Source organism: Natrix helvetica, assembly GCF_964273705.1.
Source record: "Natrix helvetica genome assembly, chromosome: 5".
NCBI classification, from domain to species: domain Eukaryota; kingdom Metazoa; phylum Chordata; class Lepidosauria; order Squamata; family Natricidae; genus Natrix; species Natrix helvetica.
The window spans coordinates 94,410,988-94,423,061 of record NC_138551.1 but is presented as its reverse complement, the minus strand read 5'-3'; the positions used below and the strand labels follow the sequence as shown (position 1 = coordinate 94,423,061).

Here is a 12,074-nt window from a genome sequence, read left to right as displayed (position 1 = left end):
AGAGAAGGTAGAAGAGAGAAGAAAAAAAAATAGAACATAGAAGAACAGAGTTGGAAGGGATCTTGGAGATCTTCTAGCCCAACCCCCTGCTCAAGCAGGAGAGTCTATACCAGGGGTGTCAAGCTCAATTTCATTGAGGGCTGTATCAGGGTTGTGTTTGATCTCAGGGGCGGGGGGGGGGGTTGGTCGGGGGCGTGGCCAGGATGGGCATGACCAACTCGACATGGCTCCGTTTTCAACTGTGATGGCCTCCTGCAAACTAAAAGGTAAAGGTTAGGATATGTGCTAATCATTCCCGACTCTAGGTGGCGGTGCTCATCTCCGTTTCAAAGCCGAAGAGCCAGCGCTGTGCGAAGATGTCTCTGTGGTCATGTGGCCGGCATGACTAAACGACGAAGGCGCACGGAACGCTGTTACCTTCCCACCAAAGGTGGTCCCTATTTTTCTACTTGCATTTTTTCCCTGCTTTCGAACTGCTAGGTTGGCAGAAGCTGGGACACGTAAAGGGAGCTCACTCAGCATCGTGTGCTGAGACCTTACAACACACCGTCCACGGTGGCTGATTAGAAGAGTTCCCAGGTTTACATTTTGCAACTGCAGGCGGCTTGACAGCTACCCCATACAACCGGGAGAACTTAGCATTTATAAATAGTAGGTGACAATTACGCTGGAATCTGCCTAAACCCTCTCAGTATTCTTGGTGCCAGGAAAAAAGGGAGTACAGGGTGTTTGTAAAGATAGTTTGTGCTGATTTATGGAACTCGAAGGGGAAGGGCAGGGTTTTCATTTTTGAGAAGCCACCTTATTCATCCTAGACAATTGGTTTTCTGTTCTGGGAAGCTACTGATGAATACAAACAAATAACATAAGTCTTCCATGGAAAACATCTGCTCTTAATGACTAAATACTCATGGTTTGCACTTTGGGGCTGCTTATGTTTTCTTTTTCACTTTTTTTCAGTTCTTAACTGAGTTGGGTACAGTTCTTATTGCTCCTAAAACCTTGAATGAGTCCTGGACTAACGACCACGATTGGGCACAACATTTGTGTTGCCAAGCGAGAGAGTGGCTAAGGGAGTTTTGCCTTGTTTTACGATCTTTCTTGACATTGTTCAGTGACTCACTGCCGTTGTTAAGGTAGCCACACGGGGTTGTTAAACGAATCTGGCTGTCCCCGTGGATTTTGCGTGTCAGAAAATCACAAAAGGGGATCACAGGACCCCGGGGGACATTGCAACTGTCCTAAATACGAGTCAGTTGCCAAGTGTTCTGGCCTAGGCTTCCCAAAAACACAAAGCAGACTCCTCATCCCGATAAAACCCCTTTTATTTAGTTCAAAGGCAATTCCTCTCCAGCAAAGCCTCAGCAAATGGTCTTTCAAGAGATTTCACAACTACAGACCTTTATCAGTCTTGGAGAGCTGCCAGGCCAATATCTTCCAAATGCCACTCTGTAGCAGACAATACTTGGCAAGAAGTCAGGAACAGATCTTCATCCTAATTGAACTAAATGAACTTGTCTCCTGCAAACTCCCCTCCCTTTCGCTCCTCTTTATTCCCTACGGGAGGGGCCTTTCACCATCCACCTGTGGCTTTACTGCTGAGTCAGCCCTTGTTCCTTAGCTGTTCCCTTCTCCTGGCAGCTCTGCGCATGCACACATTGGGAACAGGCTCCAACAGTTCTTCTGCCCCACTGATATCCGACTCTGAAGGCAGCTGATAACCGTCATATGGGCCTGGCCCCATCTCTGCCTCTGATGCAGAGCACTCATCAAAGCCTTCTCCACTCTACAGGACTGGCCCATCTTCCTCCCCAACCTCCTCACTGCCTGAATCTTCTGCCAGTTCCGCTGGCGGGTCACAACACCAAGTGTCTGAATTTTGATCACGTAACCATGGGGATGCTGCCACGGTGGTAAGTGTGAAAAACGATTATAAATCACTTTTTTCAATGACTACGCCAACACTGATGATGTTACCTAGTTTGGGAATGAAACGTCCGCAAGAAAACAAGCAAGTTCAGAGAGGACCCCTTGTGTCAACTCCAAATATGTCCTTTATCGGTCATGCAGTTGTACCACCAACCCCTTGGAAAATCAAGGAAGATTGAGAAGATGAACAAGTAACAAGTGTGCAAACTTAACATCTAATACAGTCTGGAAATGAAGTTGGAGGCAAGTCCTTCACCATTTGGGGGCTATTTAAAGAGCTAAGTATTGTAAAGCAAATTTGTGTGTGTGCGTGCGTGTGCGCTCTTTCTCTCTTTCTCTGTGTGTCATTCAGGACACAAATGGGTGACTATGACAACCGGCTCTCAATTTGCTTCTTAAAAAAACAAATCAAAACTTGCTTTCATTTAAACAATGACATTTCTTCTCCTGCGAAGAACTAAATTTGATATATCGCACTGGCACAGTTGTTAGCAGCTGCCACGGGAAATTGCTGGCTGAGGTTGCTAGGAAACATTAAAATAATTGATTGCAGGCTTCAGGAAAAAAAACTAGTTAACTGTAATCCAATTGCTCCTTCCTGTAGAACAAGCAATCATGTGTTGTGCTCTCTATCAAAAAGCACATAACTAACAAATAAACTGTTGTAAGGAACAGAAACATGTGGAATGTTTGCTGCTCATGCAGGCTTCATATGGTCAGATCGCAAAATGCACGTGGAAACCCGTGATTTGCAAATAGAATAAACTAACAGAATTGGAAGGGACCTTCGAGGTCTTCTAGTCCAACCCTCTGCCTAGGCAGGAAACCCTACACCACTTCAGACAAATGGTTATCCAACATCTTCTTAAAAACTTCCAGTGATGGAGCATTCACAACTTCTGGAGGCAAACTGTTCCACTGATTAATTGTTCTCACTGTCAGGAAATTTCTCCTTAGTTTTAGGTTGCTTCTTTCCTTGATTAGTTTCCACCCATTGCTAAAGTTGGGTGCTAAATAATAACACCCAACTTTACTTTCTAGAGTATTTCTGTCTTCTGCCTTACATCTAATTGCAATCTATAAACATTCTGTTTAACCAGCTAGTATATCAATGCATTAACTCTAGGCCATGTTAGTTTTAAAGTTCCTAACTTCTTAATCCATTCCACATTTTTCTAATGTTTGTTTTTAAGCCACCCACGAGGAAAATAATTCTATTTATTAATCAGAAATAGAGGGGGGGGGAGATAAATAAAACCTGTTATCTATTACATGCACACCTCCATTATATATTGAATTTTTAACCAATAGAAGAGATTATTTGTATCTGAGGGTTGCACTGATGATGTTACCTAGTTTGGTAATGAAACGTCTGCAAGAAAATGCAAGACTCAGAGCACCAAACACATTGAATTTTTATATGCAGCTTTCTTTAAGGTACAGTTTTTTTAAAAAAGAATGAAAATACCCTGATATACTGTATGTATCTTTTAGAAACACAAACAGCTTTTATACTTGTTTTATTTAAAAAATGTGAATGCAGCCAGAAATTATGTTTTCCCCACCCACCCCCTCTGCATGTGCCTATATTTTAAGATTAACATTGTTGGAAGGGACCTTATAGGTCATCTAGTCCAACACACACACACACACACGCCTCCCCGCGCTCAAGCAGGAGACCCTACACCTCTCTCAAGAAAATGCTTTATTGTATAAAATGTTGGCATGGAACACAATGGCAAATAAAGTTGAAGGAGTTGTTTGATTAAAGCTCAGTAGAATGCTTGGGAAAAATTAAAACTACAACTAAGATGCAGGTAGATGGATCATTGCTGGAAAAAACCTTTTCAGGTGAAAAGGCTTTTTTTGAATCAAGCTGACTATCCAGCCTCATTAGCTCTCAAGAGTCCAAGGTAGTTTTTGCTAGCTTTACCTTTCTATAATAGCTTTCTATAATGATTGAAGCAGGCAGACACAGACAGATGATAGATAGATACTCTAGATAGGTAGATAGATATAGTGGGTGGGTGGGTGGATGGATGGATGGATAGGTAGGCAGGCAGACAGATACACACACACACACACACACACATATATTGTGGGTGGGTGGGTGGGTAGATGGGTAGGTAGCTAAGGTGAGTGGGGGATGGGTGGGTGGGTGGGTGGGTGGGTGGATGGATGGATGCATGGATGCATGGATGGGTGGACGGACGGACAGACAGACAATTTTTACCAAGGGAATATAAATGAAGATACACATGCCAAAGCTTTCCTAATGCATTTTGCACTTTAGTTTTTAAAAGTAACATTTAAATAAATTTGCCTGTTTGAAACTAGGGATTATTTTTGCTAAAAAGAACAAGAACTTGAATCTTTCCTTAGAGAATCATGGTTGTTTAAAAAGAAGAAATAGAAAAGGCATGAGTGAAGAGTTAGACTAAGTATACGTTAACATCAGGCAACATGCACGCAAACACACACACACACATGCGCCAACATGCTTGAGAATAAACCCAGGAACTGCCCCTGTTTCACAAGCCAAAAATGTCTAGAAAAGTACTTCATCTGTTTTTATCCCCAAATAGTAAGCTGAGATTATCCAGTGATCTTTCTGAAACTTGGTTAGTGTGTTTTACTTCGTACTGAGCAGTGGTGTGCCAGGACTAAGTTTAAGTTTACTTTACTGTCATTGCACCTTGTACAACGAAATTAAATGCCATCTTCAGTGTACATCATACATAAAAAAAAACTATAACACACACACACACATCCTTCAGTTCTATACAATTGAATTGAAAACCCCTGATATTGCATTAATATTGCACTATGCAGTAGAATTCAATATAGTTACTGCCCTGGGATAGAAGCTGTTTTTCAGCCTATTTGTCCTTGTTTTTATTATCCGGTACCGTCTGCCAGATGGTAATAGTTCAAAAAAAAAAGGGTGCCCAGGATGAGATGGATCTTTGAGAATGTTTTGAAGTTTCTTAAAGGCAGCGGGAGCTATAAAGCTCTTCCAAAGAGGGGAGAGGGCAACCAGTGATGCTCTGGGCAATGATGTTAACCCTCTGGAGCCCTGTCCTATCTGCCACTGTGCGATCGGCAAACCATACACAGGTGCAGTAAGATAAAATACTTTCTATGCCGCAGCGATAGAAGGTCACCAGCAATTGGTCACCAGCAGTGGAATGTCACCAGCAAAAAAAATAAGGGGGTAAAGAGCCAGTTAATGAATCCTTCCAAAAATCCCATTAAAACCTTTTTTTTCTTTACATTCCTTTTCCCCTCCACCTTGTAGTCCCTCAGGGACATGCTTGTCTCGCAATGAAGCAAAGCATCAGATAAAACCTGGGCAAGATATCTTCCTCATTAAGCAGCTGAAAACGAGAAGAACTTACAGGTATTTTAAATGCATCTACTGACATTTGGTTCTCGGAGTCCATCGATGGTCGACGGACATTATTGGATGAGTAGTTGATGGGATAGGCCTGAGCCGGCCGCCGGAAGGTCATCTCTGCCGAGGCGATGGGTGCTTTTGGCGCATTCTTGTGGTAACGATGAATGAAGTAGGAAGAAAGGACAACTGAGATAATGAAGGAGAGCAGGACTCCACCCGCAATCACCATTTTGCACATGTCATCACAAAAAGGTTCTGCAAAGAAAGAAGAAATATCTGAGACTCTTCTCTTCACTCCTGATCTTGCTCTCCATTTTTATGATCCTGTAATCCCTTAATTTGGGGTAGGGTGGAGCTGAGCATTTATTGGCTGGATGCCCTTCCTGATGCCTACATGGAATTCACAGCAGATAGATAGATAGATAGATATGTATGTATGTATGTATGTATGTATGCATGTATGTATGTATGCTATGTCAAAGCACCTGGTATGCCCAAATATGGGAGGGAGCATACTGTTTCCCTTTTGCCTTTCAGCTCCACCCTTGGCTCAGCTGATAAGGGAGGAGAGCTCGTGGCTTAGAGGTTAATATGACTGCCTAATATGTAAAAACAGCCTAGATTTGAATCCCAGTAAGGGTATGGCTAGCTGATGACAGCTAAATAGCTTGTGATAGATCTATACTAGTCTCCCTTCATTTATTTATCAGCAAAAATGCAATAGAAACATCTGCCGCTACCTAGGATTAAACTCTCAACCTTCCGAGTGGGAGGCAAGTATCTTACCCAGTAGGCCACCATACTGCTGTCACTCCTAATCTTGTTAACTGTGGGTAATCCTTAATTTATCACCAAAATTGAGCCCGAAATTTCTGTTACTAAGCAGGACAGTGATTATTGTCCCATTTTACGACCTTCCTTGCCGCAGTTGTATATATATAATATATAAAAACAATTAGCGGGCTTTCAAAAATTCAGTTAATAGCTCATTTTTGAATTGCCCCCATTAAAAATCAAATTGCCCCCCCCATGGGGTGCGGGCCCCACATTGGGAACCACTGATTTAAGAGCCACCAAAATGCTAGAGCATCCAGCGATACAGTGAGAGACACACAACTTGAGACATACCCCTGATATCATCTTTCGCACAGTAGCAGCTTATTCCTGGAAAGCAGTGACAAACTCCGTGTCCTGCCTTGATTCCAGTTCCAAGGCTCCCTTTCTGATGACCTCCAATAATGTTGGTTCCTAAATCGAAGACAGATCGAGGTACGTTTAACCGAGGCACACAGCGCTCAGTACCAAAATGGCGTTTCCCAAATGAATATTGGAAACGTTGGCTTATCAAAACAGCTGAAGCAAGTCTGAGTGAGAAAAACTGACCCCTAACAGATTAACGGAATCGGAAGGGACCTTGTAGGTCATCTAGTCCAACCCACCCTGCCCCAGCAGGAGACCCTACACCAGTGATGGCTAAGCTTTTTGGTGTTGGGTGTCAAAAATGTGAGCACGAGTGCACGATAGCGCATGTGCTGACACCCATAATGCAAAGCGCCCCCCACATGCGCATGCACGCACAACCCCCCCATGCTCACACACACACACTCCCACACACACACGTGCCGCACTGCTCACCTCCAAGCTGAGCTTGGTATTTCATCCAGAGGGCCGGGGGAGGCTGTTTTCCCCCTCCTCAGGCTTCAGGAAAGCCTCCAGAGCCTGGGGAGGGCACAAAAACAGGCCTAACGGGCCTACTGGAAGTTCGTTTCTAAACTTGGGGCTTGGTTCTGTTGTATTCCTCGACCTACGACCGGGGAATCCCTGTCTGACAGCTAGCAACAGCCAAGCCGCGTCTGATTGGCTAAGACGCGGCTTGGCTGAAGAGCGGGCTGTTTCTCTTCCCTTATTGGTTCCCCTGCTTGACAGCTCCATATAAATAGCTATCAAGCAGGGGGACGGCGCTTCTCTCCTGTATTGCTGTTCTGCTGTGTTTTTCAATAAACTGTTTGGCGTTACCTCAGCTGTGTCCAGCCTCGTATATCGCCCACCATTCAACAGGTTCGTTTCCTTCCCGTTGGGCCTGTTTTCCACCCTCCCCAGGCTCCAGAAGCTTTCCTGAAGCCTGGGGAGGGTGAAAACGGCCTCCCCCGGCCCTCTGGATGCCCAAAAATCAGTTGGCTGGTGCGTGCATGTGCACTGGAGCTGATAGCTCGTGTGCCGGCATATATGGCTTCACGTGCTACCTGTGGCATGCGTGCCATAGGTTCACCATCACTGTTCTACACCATTTCTGGCAGATGGCTGTCAAGTCTCTCTTCTCGAAAGCTCCCAGGGATGAAGCTCCCACAACTTTTGAAGGCAACTTCTATTCCATGGGTTGATTGTTCTCACTGTCAGAAAATTTCTCATTTCTAGGTTGAATCTTTCCTTGCCCGCTCCTTGCTTTCCCCCCCCCCCCAAGAGCAACCAAACTAAAACAATACAGCAGTAAATCTCTGAAACACTCGAACTAAGCCTGTTGTTAGTTCCTCTAACCCCCATACCTTTTACCTTTAGCCATGGACCTTACGTGTTTCTTAAGAGGTCCGTAAAGGGGGCATGCATAAGCGCACCAGCGTGCCTACCGTCCCTGTCCTACTGTCCCCATTTATCTGTACTCATTTTATGTGTTTATGGCTATGATTCGCTTATTTATATCCATTTATTTGTGCCACTTTTTCATGTGTCCATGTCTATGTCAATACGGATACCGTGTTTCCCCAAAAATAAGACAGGATCTTATTTTCTTTTGATCCCCCGATGTAAGCGCTTGGCCTTTTTTTTTTGAGGAGGTCTTATTATTTTTGGGGTGCAGGAGGCGGCGAGCTTGGTCACCTCATGGCTGCTGCTGGGTTGCAATATTTTCAGGGGAGGGCTTATTTTAGCACATGCGCTCAAAAGCCCCATTGGGCTTATTATCCGGGGAGGTCTTATTTTCGGGGAAGCAGGGTACTTGTTTCTTTGTACTTGTTGACAATAAATAAATAAAGAAATAAATAAATAAACAAATAATAAATAAATAAATAAATAAATAAATAAATAATAAACTTTCTGGTTTTTTCTGTGAAGACGTTTTGCTTCTCATCCAAGAAGCTTCTTCAGCTCTTCCAGCAATTGTCCATCAAAGCATTCCTCTGGCCTGATCCGTCTTACCTCCCTGAGCTCAGACAAAGTCATCCCACCAGATGCTATCAACTGTTGACTTAGGGACAGAAAGAAACCAAACAGGCATCAAAGCCAATTGTAATTAAAAGAAAAAAGAAGTTCATACTTGTGCAATCTTGAGGGCAGATTCTCTTATCTCTGCTTTCTACAGCATCGCAAATGCCGTCTGGACATGTCTTGATGCTTGGAGTACAGGTGGAGTAGTTGGTGGTTATTCCTAAAAATCAGAACATGGTCTCTGAATGCTCGGCAATGCATAGACAATTCAAACCTATTCTTGAACATGTGTGCTAGTCACGACTCTAGTGGGTGGTACTTCTTGAGGGAGTTTAATAAGAGTTTCTTTCTCTTTATTTTGTATTCCTAAATTGCTTGTGTGGTATAATACTTTAGGTTTCTTTGTCAAATACGCAGCATCTTTTGCAATGATAAAGCTAAAGGTTGCCCTCACACATGCGTCATTCCCGACTCTAGGGGGTGGTACTCATCTCCTTTTCTAAGTCAAAGAGCCAGTGAAGTCTCCGTGGTCACGTGGCCGGCATGACTAAATGCCGAAGGCACACTGAATGCTGTTACCTTCCCACCAAAGGTGGTCCCTATTTTTCTACTTGCATTTTTATGTATTATAATATAATCATGGTCTTATTTAGTTTCTTATGCACTGATGACGTTATCTCTAGTTGGGTAATGAAACCACCGCGCTCAGAGAGCACCAAGGATCCCAGAGTTTATATACCTTACAATGCTGGGTGACACTGGGCCAATCCAGGAGACTGTGAGTTCTAGTCCCAACTTAGGCATGGAAGCCAGCCAGGTGACTGTGAGCCAATTCCCAGGGAGACTGGGAGTTCTAGTCCCGCCTTAAATGTAAAAGCTGGCTGGGTGACTGTGGGCCAACCCTCAGGGTGAGTTCTAGTCCCACCTTAGCAGGAGTGAAATGCTACCATTTTGGACTGGTTTGCCCGAATCGGTAGGAAAAAATGCTACCAGTTCACCTGAACCAGTAGTAAAAAAATGCTATCGGTTCGGGCAAACTGGTATTTCTGACAATCAGTTGTGACGCACGATTTATATTAGCTAGAACCGTTGGATTTCCTGCTAATCGGTATCGCCTGGCACAGTGGATTCCCCCCCCCCCCGCTGTTCTACTTACCTTTCCAGGCAGGCTCAATAGCAGGCTCCACCCACCCGCCTGGATGTCGTCATGTCCCGTTTTTGACGCTCTGCTCATGCATGTAAGATCCTGTGCATGCACGGAGGTGGTGCATGCACAGAGGTGGCGCATGCTTACATTTGCAAACCAGTAGCAAAGGTAGGTTGATTTCACCCCTGCACCTTAGGCATAAAAGCTGGTTTGATGACTGTGGGCCAATCCCCAGGGAGACTGTGAGTTCTAGTCCCGCCTTGGACATAAAAGCCAGTTGGTGACTGTCAGCCAATCCCCAGGGAGACTGTGAGTTCTAGTCCCGCCTTGGACATAAAAGCCAGTTGGGCGACTATCAGCCAATCCCCAGGGAGACTGTGAGTTCTAGTCCCGCCTTGGATATAAAAGCCAGTTGGGTGACTGTCAGCCAATCCCCAGGGAGACTGTGAGTTCTAGTCCCGCCTTGGATATAAAAGCCAGTTGGGTGACTGTCAGCCAATCCCCAGGGAGACTGTGAGTTCTAGTCCCGCCTTGGGCATAAAAGCCAGCTGGGTGACTGAGTTCTAGTTCCGCCTTAGGCATGGAGAAGCTGGCTGGGTGACTTTAGACAAGTTTCTCTCAACCTATATTAGGCTTTCGTGACACCCTGGTCGGCCAATTCTTGTCACAACCAACAGTCAGTTGATCTGGAAAAAAAAATGTCGGTCGCACACATTCCACAAAGCTGCATTTGCTACCCATGTGGTTTAGCCCTAAGGCGGATTTTCCAATATGCAAACATACCTCTCCCGCTTCCCTGCCTCCACTGGCATTTTCCCATCAGTGCTCCAAAACCTCCACATTCTTCACACTCAGGTCGCCTTTTGCTCATTGCACAGGAGTCTGGGCAGTTCTTATCATTCTGTATAACTGAGAAGAGAAAGAACATCAGGGGTATTGCTGTCACCCCCGTGTTGCAGAAATCCTTCTTACAACCTACTAATGTCAGGCATGAAAAATAAGGGTCACGCAAAACGTTCCAGTTCAGAAGATTTATTGCTCGAGTCCAAAATAAAATACCTAGTTAACTAATGGTCAGCACTACATTGCTGTTGTGGTCCACTGGTGGCCTGCGGAGCTGGCAGCAGAGTCTGACAGTGAGGAGGAGGTTGGGCCAGTCCTAGAGTTTGTGGAAGGCTTGGACGAGGGCTCTCCGTTGGAGGCAGAGAGGGGGCCAGGGCCATCTGGGAGTTATGTGCTGCCTCCAGAGCCTCTGGAGTCTGACATCAGTGAGGCAGATGAACAGGGGGAACCTGTTCCCAGTGCGCACATGCGCAGAGCTGCCAGAAAGCAAGAACAGTTAAGACAAAAGGAGCAACTCGGGAGTAAGTCTTAGAGATGATTGACCCCTCCCATAAGATATAAAAGAGGAGCAAACAGATGTGAGCTTTTGCAGGAAGCAACTTTGTTCGTTCTGGTCTGTTTAAACTCTGAAGCTCCGTTTTGATTCTGTGCTCCATTTGGGCTTGCAAAACTAATTGGCAATTAGGTCTCTGGCATCGTTTCAAGGGAGATAAAGGTAGGTGCTTATCAGCCTGATCCCGAAAGACTGTGGCAGACTTCTGTCGGACTATCCACAAAGTGTTTATGACTCATTATGGGCTGTGAATGAACATAGTTCACAGCCGTTTAAATAAAAAGTGGGTTTTTGGGACTAAGCGTGTGATTTTTACTGTCTCAGGAAGCCTAGGTCAGAACAATTGCTGACTAGGTGCTTAGGTATGAGTTAGTGGATTAACTCTTACCTAACTCTTGCCCTTCTCCTACATAGAAAAGGCTTCAGCTAGTGATTGACTTCATGGGGCATGTGATACAACTTCTTTGGTGACTTCTTTCCTTCTTCTGGGATGTTTTAATGACTTCCTAGTCTAGCCTTCAGCCCTGGGTGAAGCTGGTGTTCACCCACTCAAGTGTTCCCCAGGAATTATTCTGCTTCGCTTCTTCTGAGATCAGCCAAGGCTGGCTGGGTAATCCCCGATGAATATATGGATGCATCCAGTGGTGGGATTCAACCGGTTTGGGGGAACCAGTTGTTAAATTGCTCTTCCTGTCCCGCCCCTTCCAGGAGCCGCCCCCCCCCCCAGCGGCCCATTTTTGCTCCCAGGAGGCTGCAGGAGGCCGAGTGCTGCCTGTCACATACTCCTGGCCATGCCCACCTTGGCCACGCCCACCCAGCCAGTCAGTAGAGCAGAGAACTGGTTGTTAAATTATTGGAATCCCATCACTGGATGCATCCATTCATGTTTCTATATCTGGTATGGCACCTGAGTCATGGCCACTGGACTTCTTTTCTTTTTTGGGTTCAAAACTTTTCGATGCTTATCCAAGTAGCTTCTTCGGTCTGAACTAAGAAGCTCCTTG

General features: G+C 45.1%; 1 protein-coding gene across 2 annotated transcripts in view; it reads right to left on the bottom strand.

Annotated features, from left to right (window-relative positions):
• The window catches only part of RET (ret proto-oncogene), a 146,482-nt gene that overhangs the window by 28,849 nt on the left and 105,559 nt on the right, over positions 1 to 12,074 (bottom strand). For both annotated transcript variants that reach the window (XM_081953742.1, XM_081953743.1), the window contains exons 8-11: positions 10,458 to 10,583; positions 8,637 to 8,747; positions 6,455 to 6,574; positions 5,328 to 5,581 (exon numbers count right to left, since the gene is read on the bottom strand). In XM_081953742.1, coding sequence (XP_081809868.1) covers positions 5,328 to 5,581; positions 6,455 to 6,574; positions 8,637 to 8,747; positions 10,458 to 10,583 — 611 coding nt within the window. The remainder of the gene's footprint in view (positions 1 to 5,327; positions 5,582 to 6,454; positions 6,575 to 8,636; positions 8,748 to 10,457; positions 10,584 to 12,074) is intronic.